The 24,173-nt window shown below is 47.3% G+C and overlaps 1 protein-coding gene across 1 annotated transcript in view; it reads right to left on the bottom strand.

The window, feature by feature from the left end:
* The window catches only part of LOC147097268 (nuclear receptor ROR-alpha A), a 148,018-nt gene that overhangs the window by 47,500 nt on the left and 76,345 nt on the right, over positions 1-24,173 (bottom strand). Inside the window, exon 2 of the mRNA XM_085972082.1 lies at positions 14,541-14,626. Coding sequence (XP_085828208.1) covers positions 14,541-14,626 — 86 coding nt within the window. The remainder of the gene's footprint in view (positions 1-14,540; positions 14,627-24,173) is intronic.

Below are 24,173 nucleotides of genomic sequence, written 5' to 3'. Positions count from 1 at the left end.
TTTTAACCTGTGTCACAACTTTTAGTGATTTGTGTATTTATACTCCTAGATCCCTTTGTTCCTCTACCCCACCTAGACTCGCACCCTCCAAGTGATAAGTGACCTCCCTATTCTTCCTACCAAAATGTAATACCTCACATTTATCTGTGTTGAACTTCATTTGCCAATTATATGCCCATTCTGCAAGTTTATTAATGTCCTCCTGTAACTTGTAGTCCTCCTCAGTATTGACTATCCCCCCCAATTTGGTGTCATTCGCAAATTTAGAAATTGTGTTTTTGATTCCTAAGTCTAAATCGTCAATGTAAATTGTGAATGTGATAAATCCATGTAGTGGAACAAGAACTCGAAGAGGTGATATCTTAGAATTAGCATGAGTACTTTATTAACAACTGTGTAGCAAACAAAACAGGCCTGCATCCTGGCATTCCACCTTAGCTGACCTTAACAGGAAGCAATCTCCTCACCTTAACAGGAAGCAAACCCCTGACCGTAGCAGCAGCATTGGCTACAACACCACCTGGTGGATAACCTTAATCATAACATCCCAGGTTACTATAGTGAATAGCAGTGGTCCCAGCACTGATCCTTGTGGAACATCACCACCCACCTTCTGCCACTGTGAATAGCTACCCTTTACTCCTACTCTCCGCTTTCTGTCCTGAAGCCAGCCAGCAATCCATTCTGTTACTTGTTCCCTGACTCCGCATTCTCTGCCCTTGTTCATCAGACTATTATGAGGTACCTTATTGAAGGCCTTTTGAAAATCCAGATAAATCTAGATAAATTACATCTGCATTACCATTGTCTACTCTCTCTGTTACCTCTTCAAAAAATTCAATAAGGTTGGTCAAGCAAGACTTTCCCTTTTGAAATCCATGTTGACTATTCGTTATTATATTTTTGGTTTCTAGATGTTCTTCTATTTTCTCCTTTAGTAGGGATTCCATTATTTTTCCTACCACCGATGTTAAGCGAACTGGTCTATAATTCCCTGGACATGTTGGCCTAAAAATTCGGGGCGCCAAGCTCGCCTGGGCACCAGAAGTCCTGCCCCGGAAGGAGCTGGGAGCGCCAGCGGGATATTCAGTTTGAGCGCCCAAAACGGAAGCGGGGCGCTGCTCGAGGCGCCCCGCGTCCCTCTTGGGGCGCTGAAACTGAATATCGCAGCGCAACGTGCCACAGCGTCACACGCTGTGGCACGGCGCACTGCGGTACTGCAGGCCTTCCTCCCCTTCTTAAAGGGGAGGGGTCTGCACCTGCGTGATCTCTGATCGCGAGTGCCGGCAAAAGAGCCCGGCACCGAGGAGGTGTGCCGGGCTCTCGGGACACAGCCGGCACTGCCCGGGGGGAATCAGGAGGCCGGGGAGGGCGGCGCGAGGAGGTGCTGGCAGGCGGCCACCGAAAAAAATGGCCGCCCCGCACCTCCCCTTTAATTTGTGCCACTACCGCCACAGGTAGGCCCCCCCTGAACCGGTCGCGATTTACGACCAGTGCTACGGGGGGGGGGGGCGTGACCCAATATCGCGTTCGGGGCGGTAGCGGGGCGCTGTGCGCACCGATGATGTCATCGGTGGCGGCGCAGCGCTACAGGCTAACGCCGCCATTAGCGCCCCGCTAAATTTCGCGGGAGGCGTGGCCAGTGGCGCTAAAGCCACTGAGTGCCCTCTTTAGGCGCTAACTGGTGGCACAGCCCACCGAATACCAAATATCGGTATTGTAGGAATAGGTGTATTCATAACAAATAACGGAGCTTGACTCGGAAGAACAACAAACAGGATTTTAATGTTGAATTAAATGAAATACAGCAAACAACGTAGAACGATGCATGAGAGTCGTGGAACAGGTCTTTGCCCAGTGGGGACGCCACGAGGACTGACTAGGCAGTCCAGAGGTTTGCGCGATGATGTCATCAAGTTTGCGTCGTGATGTCATCGCGTTGCTCGCGTTTTCCCGCGCTTCGGGCGTCATGTGACTTGCGACGTGACATCGCGTTTGCCCGCGCTTGGGGCGGTCACGTGAATGGCGCGATGACGTCATCGCGTTCTCCCGGCACTGCAGCCGGCCGTTGCGGCCGAAGTCGCGGGAGCGGGAGGCCGAGCTGAGCCGGCGATTGTCGTGGGGGCGGGAGGCCGAGCTGGGCCGGCTCGCGTTTAGGTGAGTCACGTGATGCGCGACGTGACGTCATCGCGTTAGCCCGCGTTTGGGTGAGTCACGTGATGCGCGACGTGACGTCATCGCGTTAGGTCGCGTTCTTAAAGGGGCAACGCCCTGTACATGCAAACTGTATATAAACATAGTTAAAGTTAAAGGGAATTATGTATAATAAGTAAGGGACACTCGGTGGTACCGCTACAGTATTATGTTAGCTATCCATTAGTCCTCTGGCACTATACCTATTTCTAACAAATTATTAAATATGCGTAGTAATGCCTCTGCTATCATCCAGACCAGGGGTTTTATCCTCTTTGAGTTTGATTAATTTATTTAATATATCCCCTTTTTTATTTTAAATACACTTACCTCATTACTAATCTCATCATCCAATGTCATGTCCACGTGTTCTATCTCCCTTTTAAATACTGAAGCAAAATAATTATTTAATATTCTGCCATCTCTCTATGGTTACCTGTTGTATTATCCTGAATATCCCTTAATGGCCCTATTCCCATCCCAACCTTCCCTTTTTTATTGATGTGCCTATAAAATATTTTACTATTTTGTTTTATGTTCCTTGATAATTTAATTTCATAGTTCCTCTTTGCCTCCCTAATTGCTTTTTTGACTTCTCTCCTAATCTTTTCATATTCTCTCTGCTATCTACTTAATGTATGCCTCTTTCCTTACCCTCAATTGTTCCCTCATGGCTTTATTCATCCATGGAGTCTCATTATTGTTTAGTTTGTTCTTTCCTTTTAACAGAATATATTTTCCCTGCACTCTGTTGAACAATGTTTCCCATTGCTGTTCTACATCGTTGTTTGTCAATATTGTTGCCCATTTTTTTCCCCAAGTTATATTCTCAGCCCCATAAAATCAGCTTTTCTCCAATCTATTAACCTGCTTTTTGTCATACTTATGTCCTTCTCAATTATCATCTTAAAGCGTATTATATTATGGTCACTATTGCCTATATATTACCCTACCTTTACTTCTCTTATCTGCTCTGATTCATTCCCCATAACTAGATCCAATAGCAAATCCTCCCTTGTTGAGCTTTTTACATATTGGGCTAGAAAGGAGTCCTGTACACATTGTAGCAACTCCATTCCCTTCGCCCCTTTACCTACCTCTTCTGTCCAATTAATATTGGGATAGTTGAAATTCCCCATGATTATTATTCTATGTTTTTTACTAATTTCCCTAATTTGTCTGCATATTTCTTCCTCCACCTCCCGTCCACTATTAGGTGGCCTGTAGACTATGCCTATTAGTGTGAGTGATCCTTTATTATCTTTTATCTCTATCCACATGGATTCTATTTTTGTCTTGCTGATAGCTGCGTCACTTTTTTCTACTGCCATTATGTTATCCCTAATAAGTACAGCTACTCCACTTCCCCTTTTTCCCTCCCTCTCTTTTCTAAATATGTTATTCCCTGCAATATTTAATTCCCAGTCCTGATTTTTCTGTAGCCATGTCTCAGTAATCCCTACTATGTCTGGTTCCTCGCTACGTATGATTGCCTCCAGCTCCCCTGTTTTATTACGGACACTGTGTGCATTGCTATACAGACAGTTTAACTCATTTTTAATAAGATTTCCTCTCACTTAATGTTTAACCATCTTTTTAGACTTCTGTTCTTGCCATGAATGTCCTCCCTCACTTTTTTCTTTCCTGTGCTCTCTTTTCCGGTTTTGTTTATATTTAGGCTGGTTACATTTCTTGTAGATCCCTCCCCACATTCGTACTAGTTTAAAGCCTTTGCCACTGCCCTATTTATCCTTTCCGCTAGGACACGGGTCCCATCGTGGTTCAGGTGGAGCCTGTCCCATCGGTACAGCTCCTTCCTGTCCCTGTCCTGCAACATAGATAAGTGAGGTATTACATTTTGGTAAGAAAAATAAGGAAGTCACATATTACTTGGAAAATAAGAATCCAAATGGGGTAGAGGAGCAAAGGGATCTCGGGAGTACAAATACACAAATCACTAATCGTAGCGATGCAGGTTAATAAGGCCATAAAAAAGCAAACCACGCATTAGGGTTTATTTCTAGAGGGATAGAATTGAAAAGTAGGGATGTTATCCTAAATGTATCGAACCTTGGTTCGACTGCGCTTGGAGTACTGTGTACAGTTTTGGTCGCCATATTATAAAAAGGATATAGAGGCCCTGGAGAGGGCGCAACTAAGATTTACAAGGATGATACCAGAACTGTGAGGTTCAGGAAAGGATGAACAGGCTGGGGCTCTTTTCTCTTGAAAAGAGGTGACCTAATAGAGGTCTTTAAAATTATGAAAAGTTTTGATAAAGTAGACACACAGTGTTTCCATTTGTGGGGAAGAGCAAAACTAGATGCCATCAATATAAATTGACAGCAAGAAATCCAATAGGAAATTCAGATGAAACTTCTTTACCCAGAGAGTGGTGAGAATGTGGAACTCGCTACCACAGGGAATGGTTGAGGCGAATAGTATAGATGCATTTAAGGGGAGGCTGGAGAAGCATAGAGGGAGAAGGGAATAGAGGGTTATGCTGACAGAGTTAGATGAGGAAGGATGGGAAGAGACTCGAGTGGAGCATAAATGCCAGTGTGGACCGGTTGGGCCGAATGGCCTGTTTCTGTGCTGTATATTCTATGTAATTCTATGTAAGGAGCAAATCTGTAGGCAAATTTCAGAGAAATGTAAAACTAATAGAGCAGTAATAGTAGGGGACTTCAAATAACCTAATATAGACTGAGGAAAAAACAGAGTAAAAGATAAGGAGGTGAAGAATTCCTAAAATGCGTACAGGAAAACTTTCTTAATCAGTATGTTTCTAACCCAGCGAGCTACACCACTCCAGTCTAAAGAGCCTACATTGATACAAATGTTGAGAGGCTTAGTTAATTGTATCCAAGGTTACAGACTTGAGAGAAGAACCAAGCCACACAATTCAAAAATAAACAGCACCAAGCGATAATGTTCAATTATTTGTACAACTGATTACTCCTTTTTGAATGAAGTTGTCTGTTATTTAATTCCCAGGAGCTCTTGGCAGTAGTTTCAGGAGTGTTTAAGTGAATTGAATTGTTCAATTCGGGGTGGGAGGGAGAGTTGGTTTCGAATCTTCAGGAGTTAGGGGGAGCGGTGCAGCTTCCACAGTGGAGAAATAGAAAGCACTCACTCGGGGGGATTTTAACTTCTTGCTCCCGCTGGCAACCAGACGGTATGGGAGTTAAATTCAAAGCTCTTTTTCCACCCTGCGACTGTATTAAAGCTGAATGGTTGAATCACACACCCTGACTCAGGAAGGAGCCTCGTGAATTTGTGCTAATGGGGGTCCAATTACGTACATTGGACCCCAACACCATTTTCACAGTCCACTGGGCAGAATGTCTGGAGTTTTCGCTGTGGCCGGAGTGTCTGAGTGTCCGCTGTGAGCACTCTGCTCAGTAGAAGCTGTTGGAGCAGAAATGGAGGCTCCCCAAGGTAAGTAAAGAACCATATTTTTGTGATGCCAGGGAGAGCAGGAGAGCTCCTCCAGATCCCAGGTAAATAGTTTGGGCTTCTGCCACCCTAGGCTCCCCCACCCCCCACCACCCCGGCCTCCGGACCACCCGATATTGCACGGCCCAAATTCCATCAGCTGCCTCTGAATACCCATTTGCCAGCTCACCACTGAAGCTCGGACATGAGAATGAACTGGGCTCGTGCTGCACCCCATGGTCGGTCAGCTCACTCATTCAACTGGCCGACTGTCCGAGAGATAAAATAACCCCTTCTGTGTAGGGATTATAGCTTGTTAATTCAAAGGAATAGGAATTTGATAAAGGGACAACAGATATTTGTTGTTTACATTTGAGGAGCTAGATGTAATTTCCACTGTAAATATATTTTTGTTACATTCCCGTTCATTGTTCTCTTGTTTTAATCAATTCACTTTTAGTCAAAGTCTGAATCAATTTTGATGTTGTAAACTCTGGTTACTTTTCATAGTTGAGGGAGGCTGTGTGAGGTACGGGTAACCCCAGCAGGTAAAGCAGTGAACAGTCTTCCTGTTTGTTTTCCTGGGTCACGGGGAGATGGGCCTCATCAATGAGAGAAAACTAAAACACAGCAGCTGAAAAGTCTCGAGCCAAATCGACCCAAAGCCATTACTCTAATTGTGCAAACCTGCAACATATTAAACAGGACGGCCACAGCTGGTCTGAACTGTCTTGATTTCAAATTCTGTCCTGGCTCTGAACCCTAAACACTTCCCTTCCAATGCTTAGCCCAGGAACAGATTCACTCCCAGAGTCAGACCCTCTAACTCCTTCACTCTGACCCTCAGACCCTTTAACTCCTTCACTCTGACCCTCAGACCCTCTAACTCCTTCACTCTGACCCTCAGACCCTCTGGGGGTGATTTTCACTCAGAAGTCGGGAAGGAGGCGGGACTACAACTTTCGGGGTTGTAGTCCCGCCTCCATTGAGATGCGGCCAATCCATGCGATTTTCCCTTGATTGACCTTGTTGAGCCCGCCCAGCGGGCTCAGCAGGCCAATTAAGGGCCACCCGGCAACAGGTGATGTCACAGACTGAAATTTCATCTGTCAAGACGTGTTGACAGATGAAATATCAGTGTTTCACAGCTGTTTGAAGCTGACAAACACTGACAGTCTTACTTCTAACCTGAGTCCTTCTACACAGACTCAGTTAGAAATCTCTCCAGCACAGAAAGCTGAAGGCTGTCACTTCTGACAGTTCGCAGCCGTTCTGCTTTCTTTGCCAGTTAGATGATGGACTCCCGAAACCTAGAGGAAGGAAGGCTGTAAAGGTAAGTACAGGTAATTTAAGCTTCTTTACACACTTTAGACACACTTACCTTTGCACTCATGCACCCATCACTCACCTGAATACCGATATGTCGACCCCTCCAAGTCCTTCAACCCGATGGCCCGACTCCTCTAACTTGGCGTGGTTTGGAGCCATCGGGAATCCCACACTTCAAGGTTTAAACTAGGGATTAGGCTAAAAACTGCCTGTTAACTACCTGTTAACAGGCAGTTAATTGTCACTAATCCCTTCCCGCCTCGGGTAGGCGGGTCCCAGTGCGGGGAGGGTACCCCCCTCCTTTGAAACTTACATGGAGGCGGGTAGGGGGCGGGATGGTGTGGGGCCCCCGAATTCGGGGCTTTAACCCCCTGCATGCCTCCAATCCCGACTGCACGGGTCAGTTAAAATTGAGGCCTCTAACTCCTTCACTCTGACCCTCAGACCTTCTAACTCCTTCACTCTGACCCTCAGACCCTTTATCACCTCTGCTTTGTTCTGCACTCCCAGACTCAGTCCCAGGAATGCCTGCACTCCCAGACTCAGTCCCAGGAATGCATCCACTCCCAAACTCAGGCCCAGGAATGCCTCCACTCCCAGGCTCAGGACCACACTGACCTCTGACCTTGCCTGGTGCCCTGGACTTTGCTGCTGCTTGTGGTCAGATTACAGGAGACTGACTCAGGTTGGTCCCTGCTTGAACCCGGGCTTGATGGCCTGTCTCCTTTCTCCAATTCCACCTGCCCCGACTGCTCCTCTACCCTGCCTGCGCTACATTCGCCACTCAACTGCTGTAGTCCCGACAATTAAGGGAGCAAGCACTCGACTTCCTGTGTGCGCTCCCAGCAGAAACAGTTCTGCCTCAGGAGTGTGTTTTTGTACAATTTCTCCTATATTGCACAGTATTTACAGCACAGAATCAGACCATTCGGCCCATCTGGGCTGTGCCGGTGTTTATGCTCCACACGAGCCTCCTCTCATGTTACTTCATCTCACCCTATGAGCATATCCTTCTATTCCTTTCTCCCTCATGTGCTTATCTAGCTTCCCCTTAAATGCATCTGTGCTATTCGCCTTAACTAGTCCACGTGGTAGCGAGTTTCACATTCTTACCACTCTCTGGGTAAAGAGATTTCTCCTGAATTCTTCTTGGATTTATTAGTGACTGTCTTATATTTATGAGCCCTAGTTTTGAACTCCCACCTTAGTGTCCTTCCACATTTAGAATTTCTCCAGATAGTCAGCGGGATCAGCGTACGGCACGCCAGAAACAGCCGATCCGCAGGCAGAGAGCTGGGGTCTGAGCATATGGGCCAGCATCTCCACAGAACGAGTGGCCATCAGATTGGGCAAGTGCAGAGTTCTGATCAGAAAAAGGATGGGTTCAAAGTTGACATTGTTTGGTAGACTGATGATATTAGCTAAATGAATTGACACTAACAGCCAATTATCACACAGTTCTGCCCCAATAGGCCCATATGTTTTAATTAGTTAGTCACTAGCTGTTTAATTAAGAGAAAAGCAGATGACAGCTGCCAAGATGCTTTTTAAACCGCAGCACTTGCAAGAGAATAGCCCATGACAAGCGGGCTGGTTTATTCTTAGGACAGTGAAGTGATTTATCATCTCGACTCATCTTTACCAACATGCCTCAGTAAATCCTTCTGGTTGCATTAAATCTGCGTGTTGATATGCTGACAACAATATCGGGACATTTCACACCCTTCCTGCCCAGACTAAAAGAGGACAAAAGCATAACAAGAGTCACCTCGAGGAAAGTCCATTCAGTCCATCGAAGCTCATCCTTCTAGCGCTCTGACCCATGTCCTCCAGCAACTGCACTTCCAACAACCCCACTGTGCTGAATCTCCACTGCCCAATTTCAAAGGTTATTCCAAACATTTCTCAGCATTTGAGTGAAACAGTTCTTCCAATATTCAATTTAAATTTAGTTTTCACTCATTTTATTTTACTAGTTAGCTGTCAGCCGTGGCTCAGTGAGGGGCACCCTCACCTCTGAGTCAGAAGGTCGTGGGTTCAAGTCCCACTCCAGGGACTCGAGTACAAAAATCTAGGCTGACACTCCAGTGCAGTGCTGAGGGAGTGCTGCACTGTCGGAGGTGCCGTCTTTCGGATGAGACGTTAAACCGAGGCCCCGTCTGCTCTCTCAGGTGGACGTAAAAGATCCCAGGGCACTATTCGAAGAGGAGCAGGGGAGTTCTCCCCGGTGTCCTGGCCAATATTTATCCTTCAATCAACATCATTAAAACACATTGGGAGAGAAATTGTGTGCCCCCGGCAAGGGGGGGGGGGGGGGGAGGCGGGCGGTGTTAATGTGTCGCAAATGGCTTTGCGACCAGGCACGGCGCTGACATCGACTCCCGCCATATTCGGCGGGAGTTTTGCGATGGCACTATGGCGTTGCGTCCCGATCTCCTTCGCCCGGAGACTGTGATGTCATCGCCGTGCGCATCGCCTCGGACCTGAAATTGACTTCCGCCTCCTGCAGCAGCGCCGGTCGAAAACACCGACAGCTGCAGGAAGGGTACATCGGGTGGCTGGCTGCTTTGGGGCCAATAATTAAAGGCGGGGTGGCCGAGGTAAGTGAAAGAAAAATTACCTTTCTTGTTGGTGTTTTTTTTGCAGTTTCCTGCCCGCGATCGATCAGCCCAGTGCTCTGCTTGAGTGCTGGGCTGATCGCGCCAGCCTGGATGGTCCAGGTAGGTCATTTTTCCATTGCAGAGCCTGCAGCGATGGCCCTTCCCTTTAAGGGAGGGTAGGGGGGAAAAATTCGGTATCGACCATTTTGGGGCGCGAGCATCCGCAGACTTTAGCGTCCGGCGCATATTAGCGCCGGCGACTGTGAAATTCGGCTTTAGCACCCCTGGAGGTGATTGGAGCGCTAAATCAAGCGCTACACACTTCTCTTATGGCGCTAACGTTGTAGAGCGGGGCGCTCCCTCAGAGCGCTACCCAAGCTCAGGCGATGTCAATTATCTTGTACTCAGACATACTGGCGCCTTCCAGTTCTTAAAGGGGAGGGTCCATCATGCCGCACAGCCACACCCTGATCATTGCTGCTTGTGACCTGGGCCTGCAATGAGGTGGAATCCTTCAACCAGGAATCTCATGGCTGCTCCGAGGCCCAGGGAGAGAGCTCGCCGGTTCAGCGACCAGGCATTGGAGGCTCTGGTTGTGGCTGTGGAATGCCGACAGGCAGTGCTGTTCCCAGATACTGGCAGGAGGCCATTGCTCCGGGAGTTCACAAGGATGTGGAGGGAGATGGCCCAGTACGTCTCGGCCACAAGCATGGTCCAAAGGACTCACACCCAGTGCCACAAGAAGTTCAACGACCTCACTCGGGTGGTCAGGGTGAGTAGATGCTTGAAATACCTCTACATCCCACGATCTCAACCTCACTTTGTGTACTGACAGCATAAACTGTCAAATCCCCAATACTCACCCACCAACTATGCCCATCTACTAAAAGTCACATCCATATCTCACACCTTGCAGACATTAACAGCTTTTCAACTATGGCAGGCACATCTGCACACTCACTCACACGCTATCCTTTTTCTTGCAGACCAAGCTTTCTGATAACAGGAGGGAGCAGCTACACACGGGAGCAGGTCAGGCGGAGCTGCACCCCCTCACACAGCTGGAGGAGCGAGTGCACAGCATCATCGCGAGTCATGTCGTGGGCGCTGTGGCAGTTGGAGAGGTCGACCCCCTTAGGGACAGCAACGGTATGTTCATCATCTCTCCCTCCTCTCTCATACCACTTCCCCCTCACAACACCAGCCTTTCCCACTTTCCATCTAAGCATACTGTCTCCATTCCTCACTCCCTTCCTGCCCTCCCTCCCCTCACGTTAAACCCACTCTTGTGCCTTACTGCTTTCAGATAATCAGCCATCATCTGAACAGCCTGTCCCTCAGCCTCCCAGTGGCAGCGATGCGGGAGAGGAGGAGGAACACCAAGCCGCAGCCTCGCTGCCTGCGTCTCCCGAGGGCGAGACATCGAATCCTGGGGCCACGTGGTCGCTGGAGAGGAACAGAGGAAATGGCTCTGATGTGGGTGAAGCTCCGGGACCCAGCGGGCTGCAGCAACACCATGGGGGAAGGGGAGCTCGGGGGCCATCTCCCCGGAGGGTGAGTGCGCGCACAAGTTCTGCTGCACAGGACTCGGATGAGGACCTCAATGTTGAGGCGATGACCACACTTGCAATGAGCATGCACACTGAGCTCATGGGTGCAATGGCAAGGGTGCCCAAGAGCATGGATGCACTGGTTAGGAGCGTGGAGGAGTCCGCCGCCAGCACTATCGAACCGCCTCCTTTTGGGAGAGGCGGGAGGAGCTGATCTTACAGGAGGCTTTCACAGAGATTTCTACCTTTGCAGAGATTTGTCATCAAGTCAAGGAAACTGAGCAGAGTGTGGAATTGCTGGTGAGCACGACTGGAGTGTATGGTGATGCACTTGATGAGTTTTGGCGTTTACTCAAACGTACCTGATGCTTGAACAGTATATTAATTAACAAACGTAAAACTACCTTGCTGCTTAAATATATTCGTACAAAGACGCACCAATTAAAAGATTGCCAATGCACATCTCTGATGACTCAAATTATCTCCTGATAATTTGGTCACTTTGGATGAAAATAATTGAATTATTCACCAATTTGAATTGAGCAAAGTAACATTGGAAAGCAGGAATTTTGAATCATCAGATAATTTAAATGAAGCGTCTTTGAAGAGTGGACAGTATATGGAATTCTGTTTGTAAAATATCTGCTTCATGCAGTGCCGGTCCATCAAGTGTTTTCTCCACGAGTAACCGAGACTAATCCAACTCCTCGCTCCCCATACCTTTAATATTCCTCTTTTACAAACAACTCTCCACGTCTCTTGTAAAAGAATTGATGGGATCTGCTTCAACAACAGTGTGAGAGAGAGTTCCACATGCTAAGCTCTCATGTGTAAGTTAATATTTTCCAACCTCCCCTTAAATATTTTAATAGTTGTCTAAAATTTGTCCCCTCTTGACCATGTCACTAACCAGGCAAAATAATTATCACTGTTTATCTTACCTTGGGGACATCTAGCAGGTTAACACGGTCTCTAAATTGTCAGACTGCTTGTCCGACATCCAGTTCTGGATGAGCAGAAATTTTCTCCAATTAAATATTGGGAAGACCGAAGCCATTGATTTCGGTCCCCGCCACAAACCCCGTTCTCAAGCCACTGACTCCATCCCTCTCCCTAACATCTGTCTGAGGCTGAACCAGACTGTTTGTAACATTGGGGTCATATTTAACCCTGAAATGAGCTTCTGACCACATATCCGCAGCATAACTAAGACCGCCTATTTCCAGCTCCGTAACATCGTCCGTCTCCGCCCCTGCCTCAGCTCATCCGCTGCTGAAACCCTCATCCATGCCTTTGTTACCTTTAGACTTGACTATTCCAACACACTCCTGGCTGGCCTCCCACATTCTACCCTACGTAAACCTGAGGTGATCCAAAACTCTGCTGCCCGTGTTCTAACTCGCACCAAGTCCCGTTCGCCCATCACCCCTGTGCTCGCTGACCTACATTGGCTCCCGGTTAAGCAACGCTTCGATTTCAAAATTCTCATCCTTGTTTTCAAATCCCTCCATGGCCTCTCCCCTCCCTATCTCTGTAATCTCCTTCAGCCCCACAACCCCCCGAGATATCTGCGCTCCTTTAACTCTGCCCTCTTGAGCATCCCTGATTATGATCGCTCCACCATCAGTGGCCGTGCCTTCTGTTGCCGAGGCCCTAAGCTCTGGAATTCCCTGCCTAAACCTCTCCGCCTCGCTACCTCTCTTTCCTCCTTTAAGACGCTCCTTAAAACCTACCTCTTTGGCCAAGCTTTTGGTCACCTGCCCTAATTTATCCCTATGAGGCTCGGTGTCAAAGTTTTTGTCTTTTAATACTCCTGTGAAGCGCCTTGGGATGTTTTACTATGTTAAAGGTGCTATATAAATACAAGTTGTTGTTGTTGTTAACACTTTACTTTCTCAGTTCTACCATTATGGCCACCATTTATCCCTCAACCAACATCACCAAAACAGGTTAGCTGGCCATTTATCGCATTGCTGTTTGTGGGATCTTGCTGTGTGCAATTTGGCTGCCCCGTTTGCTATGTTACAACAGTGACTCCATATCAAAGGTGCTTCATTGGCTGTGAAACACTTTATAAATGTACGTTCTTTCTCTTTCTCTCAAACAACTTGCTATCAATGCTGCCACATTCCCTTTAATACCCTGTGCCTTCATTTTATTAACAAGCCTCCTATATGGCACCTTGTTAAAATTAAGGTACATGGGATTGGGGGCAAGGTATTGACTTGGATAGAGAACTGGTTAGCGGACAGAAAGCAAAGAGTTGGAATAAACGGGTCGTTCTCCGAGTGGCGGGCAGTGACTAGTGGGGTACCGCAAGGATCGGTCCAAGGACCCCAGCTGTTCACAATATATATTAATGATCTGGACGAGGGAATTGGATGTAATATCTCCAAATTTGCAGACGACACAAAGCTGGGTGGGAGGGTAAGCTGTGAGGAGGATGTTGTGAAACTCCAGTACGATTTGGACAGGTTGGGTGATTGGGCAGAAACATGGCAAATGCACTATAATGTGGATAAATGTGAGGTTATCCACTTTGGTGGCAAAAACAGGAAGGCAGATTATTATTTGAATGGCAATAGATTGGGAGAAGGGGAAGTGCAAAGAGACCTGGGTGTCCTTGTGCACCAGTCGCTGAAGGTAAGCATGCAGGTGCAGCAGGCGGTTAAGAAGGCAAATGGTATGTTGGCCTTCGTAGCAAGAGGGTTCGAGTACAGGAACAAGGATGTCTTGCTACAGTTGTACAGGGCCTTGGTGAGACCGCACCTTGAGTATTGTGTGCAGTTTTGGTCACCTTACCTGAGGAAGGACGTTCTTGCCATGGAGGGAGTGCAGCGAAGATTCACCAGGCTGATACCTGGGATGGCAGGAATGACGTATGAGGAGAGATTGTGTCGATTGGGCTTATACTCACTGGAGTTTAGAAGATTGAGAGGGGATCTCATCGAAACCTATAAAATTCTGTCAGGTCTGGACAGACTAGATGCAGAAAGGATGTTTCTGATGGCCGAGGAGTCCAGAACCAGGGGTCATAGTCTAAGGATAAGGGGTAAGCCATTTAGGACTGAAATGAGGAGGAATTTCTTCACCCAGAGAGTGGTGAACCTGTGGAATTCTCTGCCACAGAGGGCGGTGGAGGCCAGTTCATTAAATATATTCAAGAAAGAGTTGGATATATTTCTTGAGGCTAAAGGGATCAAGGGATATGGGGAGAAGGCAGGGACAGGGTACTGAATTTGGATGATCAGCCATGATCTCATTGAATGGCGGAGCAGGCTCGAAGGGCCGAATGGCCGACTCCTGCTCCTATCTTCTATGTTTCTATGTTTCTAAGTTTGTCAAAAGCCTTTTTGAAAATCCATATACACAACATCCGCAGCACTTTCTTTATCAGCACACTTGCTCAAACAAGCAGGGTACGGCCTACCTTGCAGCCTTCGCAAGTAATAACACCATAATGGATTCCTGACGATTTATCTCCACAGATCTTGCACGGGATAATTTCAATTTGAGCTGAAACAGAAGAAAATAAGAGTTTAATCACATTTTACTTTCATAGAATCATAGAATAGTACAGCACAGAAAGAGGCCATTCGGTCCATCGAGTCTGCAATCCAGTCAGTCCCTCTCCCCCGCTCTTTCCCCATATTCCTGCAATTTTTTCTCCTTCCAAGTATTTATCCAATTCCCTTTTGAAGGCTGCTATTGAACCCTATCAGGCAGCGCATCCCAAATACTAACCACTCGTTGCGTAAAAAAAGATTTTCCTCCTGTCGCCTCTGGATCTTTTGCCAATCACCTTAAATCTGTGCGCTCTGGTTAAGTTTCTCTTTAATTACTCGATCTAAATCCTTCATGATTTTGAACACCTCTATCAAATCTCCTCTTAGCCTTCTCTGCTCCAAGGAGAGCAACCCCAGCTTCTCCAGTCTAGCTACGTAACTGTATTCCCTCATCCCTGAAACCAGTCTAGTAAATGTCTTCTGTACCCTTCGGCGCTGTACTATTCTATTATTCTATAAGGTTGGTGTGTGTGTGAGGCTGAGCCTCGACAGTGCTTGTAAATACAAGCAAAAGCCCCGTTTATCATTCAGAGGAATAGAATGAGTACTGCGCAAGGTTGAGTGTATCTGTATGCACATACATGTGGGGACTATTCTGTGAGCACTGCGCACGGTTGTTTATTATATGTATGTACAGGTATTTGGGGTGATTCACTCAGTTTCTGTCACTGCTTGTAACAGACCTGTTTCTAGACTAATGGCAACAAGACTGTCTGCTCTCACCAGCAGTGTCCGGAGGTGACTCAGAGAGACTGTTCTTTCAATAGATGTGTAGGTTGTGTCTGACAGCAATACCACCAGACATCAGGGTCTGGAATTTCCTCCGCATTTGTGACCAGAGACACTCGTAATCTGGCCACAAACCAATCACGTGGCTTAGAAGATCACGGAACTTTGCGCATAAGTGAATTGCCCGCACAACTACAACAAGCCCGATTCTCCTCCATCTTTTACTTCCGTCCGACATCCGAACCAATCTCCTCCAACAAAATCGGTCATACCCACAAAACCGCGCAAACAAACCACACCCACAACACAGATACAAAAGCAAACTACTGCGGATGCTAGAAAGCCGAAATAAAAACAGAAAATGCTGGAAACACTCAGCAGGTCAGGCAGCCTCTGTGGAGAGAGAAACAGAGTCAATGTTTCAGGTCGATGACTCTTCGTCAGAACACAGGCCGTGCCCACAAAACAGGCCACACCCACAAAACAGGCCATGCCCCTGACTCGCAAATGCGAATATGCTCCAATTGCACTCGTTCGAAGGGTCTCAACATTGCGACCAGATTCTCAGGCGCAGCAGATCTGTCTAGCTGTTCCTGACATGACTTAGTCCTGCAGTTCTGCCCTAGTAAAGTAAGTTAACCAACTTACATACTTTTTTGTATATTATTTATGTTAAAGATATGCATCACATACTAATCTCACAATCAAGCATCTAAACGAAAATCTAACTTAAAATAGCTGGAGAAAACATTCCGGATGCAATCAAAGCATGTCTGATTGTGAGCGCCCTTCTTGGGGATGATATTGTCAGTCACGCAGTGAGATCCGTCCTGGGGAGGTTAAACTGAAATGTCCAGACTGCTTAATCCCCACCGACAAACACTCTCTTCCTGGAACAGGCGAATGACACTGCTCCTCAGAGATCAGATAGGAAACGTTTACCCTGCCCCTTCTCCAGCCCCCTCCTCCCCTCCACCCCCTCCCCTCCTCCTCCCTTCCTCCTCACCCTCTTACCCTCCTCTTCCTCCCCTTCCTTGCTCCTCCCCATCCTCCTCCAACCCCTCCTCCACCCCCTCCCCTCCTCCTCCTCCTCTCATCCTCCCCTCTTCGTCCCCTCCACCTCCACCACCTCCCCTCATCCTGCCCCTCCTCCCCAACACCTCCCCCTCCTCCGCCCCTACACAACAACAACAACAACTTGTATTTATATAGCACCTTTAATGTAGTAAAACATCCCAAGGCGCTGCACAGGAGTGTTAGAAAACAAAATTTGACACCGAGCCACATAAGGAGATATTAGGGCAGGTGACCAAAAACTTGGTCAAAGAGGTAGGTTTTAAGGAGCGTCTTAAAGTAGGAGAGAGAGGTGGAGAGGCGGTGAGGTTTAGGGCGGGAATTCCAGAGCTTAGGGCCCAGGCAACAGAAGGCACGGCCACCAATGGTGGAGCGATCAATAGGAAATAGGCGGTCTCGGTTATGGCGCGGATATGTGATCGGAAGCTTATTTCAGGGTCAGCCCTCCTCCCTTTTCTACGAGCTGCTCCTGCTCTCTCCTATCTTCCTTGCTGCTCTCCCCCGTCCTCCAGCCCCAAAGGCAGCTCTGAGACTACCCGCGACTCTCTCTCTCACACTCACAGTGGGGTCATGAAAATCAGGAGAGATGTGTAACGGGTAGCTGAATCAACGGTGCCCATTTTACACTGTCGCTCAAAATCAAAATGACCCCAACACTATCCCCTACTCTCTCTCGCACACTCTCTCTCCCACACTCTCTCCTACACTCTCTTTTCCAGATACTCCCACACTCTCGCTCCCATTTTCTCTCCCCCACACACTCCCACATTCTCTCTCTTCCCAATCTCTCCCCCACTCTCTCTCAAGCTCCCACACTCTTTCTCTCCCAATCTCTCCCCCACTCTCTCTCTCTCTTTACATTTATATATAGATCTATTTTGCTGCAGTTACAAGGAGGCAGCAAGAGGGGGCAGTGTGGGCCCAAGAATTGCTGCATCCTTGCCATTGTCACAGTTATTGCCAAGAGACTCCCAGGGGATGATTGTAAACCTAACCCTTTGGCTTAAGTTCAGCTGAAATGTGCGCTGGGCAAAGTGTAAGTACATGTCATTAGTTCAGGCTGTGGCTTTCATGACATTTGCGAGACAGAAATGTATATGGTATTCCGATAGCCATGTTTTATTTTGTAATATTGTGCGATGGAGCACCTGAGGGGGGCCAATGTCGCAGATTTAACCCAGGCGGTTGTTGGAAGCTAGTCTTGGAGAAACCTCACTGATCTACTAAAGGACCAGTGCTAAAGTTCCACACAGCCCTCAACACAACCCAGGGCTCTTTCTGTGTTTGAATTGCTGCAAGGAGTTCAGGGAAAGACGGTGTCAGGGACAGGGTCCAGCAGCTGGCACTGTGTGTCCGAGCTTCGTTGCTGCTATTCCCTCCAGTGTGGCCTCAACTGCCCATTACCAACAGTGCACCTGGCTAACGCTTTCTAATTGCAGACTAACCTGCTGTGTCTTTCTAGAGTTTAGGATTTTGATCACAGACTGTCTCAGTTTGACCGGGCGGAGCGGGGGGGGAGATAGAAATCTCGCTCTCTAGGGATGAAATGGCATGAAATCAGATAAAGGGTTCGATCAAAATTAACCTGATGCACAAATTCAGTTACAAAAATGGAGCGTTCGTAGCACCCTCGCCACTGAGTCAGAAGGTTGTGGGTTCAAGTCCCACTCCAGAGACTTGAGCACAAAAATCCAGGCTGACACTCCCAGTGCAGGACTGAGGGAACGCTGCACTGTCGGAGGTGCCGTCTTTCAGATGAGACATTAAACCGAGGCTCCGTCTGCTCTCTCAGGTGGGCATAAAGTATCCCATGGCCACTATTTCGAAGAAGAGCAGGGGAGTTATCCCTGGTGTCCTGGCCAATATTTATCCCTCAACCAACATCATTAAAACAGATTATCGTTTTGTGGGAGCTTGCTGTGCACAAATTGTCTGCCGCGTTTCCCACATTACAACAGCGACTCCACTTCAAAAAGTACTTCATTGGCTGCGAAATGCTTTGGGATGTCCGGTGAAAGGAGCTATAGAAATGCCAGTCTTTCTTTTCTTTCTTCTCACGAGCCTGGCTATTTTTATGACTTCTGAACGTTTTTGAAGTTCCTAAGAAAGGTGCACCTAGAATTTCTGTCACCGCATAGTGGTTTCTCATCCTTCCCACCACAGAAATGTATGCAAATAGGCAGTTCTAGCTGTAAATAATTGGCACATGCCTAACGGTCACGTCTGCATATATTGACACCACTATTCCCGGCCAGAATGGAGATGATTGGGTAATTCTCCATCAATCATGCCTGGAGCCTGCACTGCTGTCAGTGACTGGGATTGATTTTACACACTGTTTGCTGCAATTTAGAGAGATTCTCTTTGATAAGTCTCTGTAAATAGATTTGGTGAGCTTTGCTCTGTCTCTTGCAAAATACACTTGTTTTTGACTGTAAGACATGCCGGCCGGAAGTCCCGCCCCGCCTCCGCTTCATTGGCTGACACAGTGGTGTCAATAGTCACTGCTGTCAGTCACAAGAGGTACAAATGGCTCCAACCCCACCAGTCAATCAACGCATTCACCACAAGCCGTGCCCAACCAGTCGACAGGGATCTCGTGTATGTAACTGTGACCTGCTGTACGTTCCATTGCATAGGTTGTAACACCATCACACTCACTCTGAATGAACACTGAGTGGAACTTACTGGAAACAGCCTGCTTATGTGTCAGCCGTGGCGTAGTGGATAGCACCCTCGCCTCTGAGTCAGAGGCTTGAGCACAAAATCTAGGTTGACACTTGCATCTAGAGTCTGAAGGTTGTGGGTTCCACTCCAGAGACTTTTGCACAAAAATCTAGGCTAACACTCCAGTGCAGTACAGAGTGAATGCTGCACAGTAGGAGGTGCCGTCTTTCCATTAGAGACATTAAACCAAGGTGCGAGAGCAGGGGAGTTCTCCCCAGTGTCTTGGCCAATATTCATCCCTCAACCAACATCACTAAAAACAGATTAACTGATCATTATCACATTGCTGTTTGTGGAAGCTTGCTGTGCACAAATTGGCTGCCGCGTTTCCTACATTACAACAGTGACCACACTTCAAAAGTACTTCATTGGCTGTAAAGCTCTTTGGGACATCCTGAGGCTGTGAAAGGTGCTATATAAATGCAAGTCTTTCTCTTTCTTACTTTCTATTGCTTAATATCCTGACTTTCAGTGACATTCCCAACTGTCAGCTCGGATCAGTCAGTAACATCCTGTCCTCTGAATCAAAATATTCTGGAAATATGTGTAATTTGGCATAAATTGTCCTGACACAGCTCGGGTAGGAAGTGGGCACAGTGCAATCGGAGCATCCTACTGTGTTAGTGTTAAGGTTTGGAACACAAGGGATAGTAAGTTGGGGAGAATCATACAAACTTACAGCACAGAAGGAGGCCATTCGGCCCAGCGTGCCTGTGCCGGCTCTTTGAAAGAGCTCTCCAATTAGTCCCACTCCCCCGCTCTTTCCCCACAGCCCTGCACGTTTCTCCTTTTCAAGTATTATCCAATTCCCTTTTGAAAGTTACTATTGAATCTGCTTCCACCGCCCTATCAGGCAGCGCATTCCAGATCACAACAACTCGCTGCGTAAAAATTTAATTCTCATCATCCGCCACCCTGGTTCTTTTGCCAATTATCTTAAATCGGTGTCCTCTGGTTAGCGGCCCTCCTGCCAGTGGAAACAGTTCCTCCCTATTTACTCCATCAAAACCCTTCATAGTTTAGAAATTGGAGGCAGTTGGAGAGTTCAGATAGCCTTGAGCCAGGGGGATGAGGTCCTTGCTTAGGTCCCCAGTGTGAGATGCGAGTCAGCTGTATTTTCTGGGTGTTCAGTTGTACACTGTCCCTGGGCCTTTTGATGCTGTACACTTTATGTGGTGCATCCTCCAGCAGTTTAGAGCAGATCTTGCAGAGACAGACCAGTGGAGTAGGCAGGACATTTTGGGGGGAAAGTTTGGATGAGTTTGACGGGACAAACAAAACTACTTCAAAAGGTCTCTTTTTAAAATAGGAATTTCACAATAAAGTTCAAATAGAAACATTATGACTTCCATTAATCTCACAGTTCAAACAAGGTAAATTAAAAGAAAGAGACTTGCAATTATATAGCACTTTTCACAACCTCAGGACGTCCCAAAGTCCTTTACAGCCAATGAAGTACTTTCAAAGTGGAGTCACTGTTGTAAAGTAGGAAACACAACAGCCAATTTGCACATAGCAAGATCCCACAAACAGCAATGTGATAATGACCAGATAATCTGTTTTAGTGATGTTAATTGAGAGATAAATATTGGCCCAGGACACTGGGGAGAACTCCCCTGCTCTTCGAAATAGTTCCATGGGATCTTTTACGTCCACCTGAGAGAGCATACGGGTCTTGGTTTAACATCTCATCCGAAAGACGGCACCTCCGACAGTGCAGCACTCCCTCAGCACTGCAGTGTCAGCCTAGATTTTTGTGCTCAAGTCTCTGGAGTGGGACTCGAACCCACAACCTTCTGACTCAGAAGCGAGAGTGCTGCCCACTGAGCCACAGCTGACACTTGCTGACAGGTCTCTGGGACCCAGAGTACAGCTTCTGAAGGATTGCACATATTGACATCCATGTGCAATCCCCGTCTACAAAACCTCACATCCTGTTCTCACAGTTTGGTCACACTTTTGTGTCAATTTTTTCCATTACAAGTTCCTATGTACACATCTAGAAATGGAAACTGACCATGTAAATGTGTCACACTGTAATTACAACCTCCTGCTAGTGGTGGCGCTGTACAGTTACAGTACAATTTTACATAAGGTTTCGGACCCTATCTTCTAGGTAGGTTTACAACAGCGTTTTTAACATAGTAAGATGTCCCAAGGCGCTTCCCAGGAGCATTATCAGACAAAAGTTTGACACCGAGCCAACTAAGGAGATATTTGGACAGCTGAGAGGTCGGTTTTAAGGAGCGTCTTAAAGCAGGAGAGAGAGGCGGAGAGGTTTAGGGAGGGAATTCCAGAGCTTAGGGCCTTGGCAACAGGAGGCACGGCCGCCAATGGTGGGGCGATGAAAATCGAGATGAGCAAGAGGCCAGAATCGGAGGAGCGCAGATATCTCAGAGGGCTGTGGGGCTGGAGATAGGGAGGGGCGAGGCCACGGAGTATTTGAAAACAAGGAGGAAAAGTTTTAAATCGTGGTGTTGCTGGACCGGCAGCCAATGTAGGTCAGCGAGCACAGGGGTGATGGGTGAACGGGACTTGTGAAATGTGTCATTTATTTTTACATTTTATAATGATAGAACCTCACCAGCCTGATGGCAAAACAAAGGATTGGGGTGGCAGCAGGCTGTGGCTGCTGGATCAATTGAAATTGATAAGATTTTTGTTAGGTAAGGTTTATGGAGAAGTAAATAAAGGAACAAAAGCTAGCAGTTGCGAGAGCATTGGTGAGGGAGTTAGATGATTTGCAGATTGGCAGGGGGGATGTGTCTCCCGAGAGGGACAAGGAAAGAATGATATTACTGACTATTGCCCTGAAGCTAGTAAAAACTTTTTCATCTTCACTGTCTAAAAGGGTTATATTATCAGGACAGGTTGCATAGTCTAGGCTTGTGTTCCCTCAAGTATAGAAGATTAAAGGCTGATCTAATTGAGGTGTTCAAGGATTTGCTAGGGTAGATAGAGAAACTATTTCCTCTGGTGGGGGGAGTCCAGAACAAGGGGGCAGAACCTTAAAATTAGAGCCAGGCTGTTCAGGGGTGATGTCAGGAAGCACTTCTTCACACAAAGGGTGGTGGAAATCTGGAACTCTCTCCCCCAAAAAGCTGTTGAGGCTGGGGGTCAATTGAAAATTTCAAAACTGAGATTACGACTACGACACCCTGGTTCATTCTTCTATCACCCTAAACAACTCTTCCCCTTCCCACGGCACCTTCCCATGCAAGCGCAGGAGATGCAACACCTGCCCTTTCACATCCTAACTTCCAGGCTCCCAAACACTCCTTTCAGGTGAAACAGCGATTTACTTGTACTTTTTGCAATTTAGTATAGTGTACTCGCTGCTCACGATGCGGTCTCCTCTACACTGAGGAGGCCAAACGCAGATTGGGTGATCGTTTTACTGAACACCTCCGTTCAGTCCGCAAGCGTGACCCTGAGCTTCCGGTCACTTGACATTTTAATTCTCTGCCCCACTCCCACTCCCACTCCGACCTCGCTGTCCTCGGCCTCCTACACTGCTCCAATGAAGCTGAACAGAAGGAAGCTCAAGGAACAGCACCCCATCTTTTGATTTGGCCCTTTACAGCTTTCCGGACTCAACATCGAGTTCAACAATTTCAGATCTTAACCACTGCTCCCATTTTTTTGGATAGCAGGAGCAGGTGATAATTCTGCTGTTCATTTAATCTCTCCTGCCGTCCATCCTATCACAGACCTTTCCTTTTGTTCTTTCCTCCCCTCCCCCCTTTCCCTGCCCCTGTACTTGCTTAAAACCTGTTACATCTCTATAACTTTTTCCAGTTCTGACAACAGGTCATCGACCTGAAACGTTAACTCTGTTTCTCTCACCACAGGTGCTGCCTGACCTGCTGAGTATTTCCAGCATTTTCTGTTTACATTTCAGATTTCCAGCATCCGCAGTATTTAGCCTTTGATAAATATTTGTTGGGTAAGGATGCCGTAAGAAAACTACTAGGCACTTGGTCAGAGTATTAAACAAGGCTTTAATCGACTGTTTCACAACATGGAAGTCTAGTTGTGTCCTTCACTAGTTCCCGTTTACAAAATGTCCCTGAGCAAGCTGGGCCCGTGCCCGAGTATTTATACTCTCCCTGGACAGCGCCACCAGCAGGCCGCCCAGTATATTTCATAAGTCCTTTCTACATGAATGGCACGATTTATGTCAAAGGGTATTAAGGGTTATGGAACCAAGGCGGGTGGATGGAGTTAAGATACAGATCAGCCACAATCTAATTGAATGGTGGAACAGGCTCGAGGGGCTGAATGGCCTCCCCCTGTTCCTATGTTCTCATGCCTGGGCAGTAGTCTGGCGGCACGGATTGTCCATGTGTTACAGGATTTGCAATGCACTTTGCCAGGTCACTGCCTGGGCAGTGACGGCATAAATCTGCCCCCATAAGGTCGAAGTGGGTTGATGTGGGTGTGGTTGGGGGAGTTCATGTGGAGTATTAAGTTAAGAGAGGGCAGAAGGAGTCAGCCAAGGTCTGCTTTCTATGTTTTGACTCAAAACAAATTCTCACATGATTTTCACAGGGAGCAGTATTCACTCATTGGCGTGAAAGGTAACACGTGGAATTTAAGCAACAGCCGCAGAGGGAAGCAGTGCTGGCGGGAGAATAAGTACAGACCTACTAGTATAGAAGCAAACACGGTTTTATGGACTGGCCTCTGGTGTGTTGGTGGGGAGGGAGGCTGATCTGAGGAGGGCGTCACCACAGAGGCGGTAATGGGCCGGATAGGATCCTGCCACCGGTTGAACACAGTATCCAAAACTTCTGAGATAAGGGGCAAAGTGTGCCTTCAGAAAACCACCATGGTAATAGTAATAGAGGGAGTGTAAAAGGACAGCTACGGATTGCAAGCCATTTATTAGCTGCTGTGTGTACTGTGAGAGTCCTGTTGTCATCACATTGTGAGCTAAATGTGGTGTGACAGTTTAAATTAATGTG

Source organism: Somniosus microcephalus, chromosome 32, assembly GCF_052327205.1.
Source record: "Somniosus microcephalus isolate GS21.2 chromosome 32, FLI_Smic_1.0, whole genome shotgun sequence".
NCBI classification, from domain to species: Eukaryota; Metazoa; Chordata; class Chondrichthyes; order Squaliformes; family Somniosidae; genus Somniosus; species Somniosus microcephalus.
The sequence above is the reverse complement of the archived record's forward strand: the minus strand, read 5'-3'. Positions and strand labels throughout refer to the sequence as shown.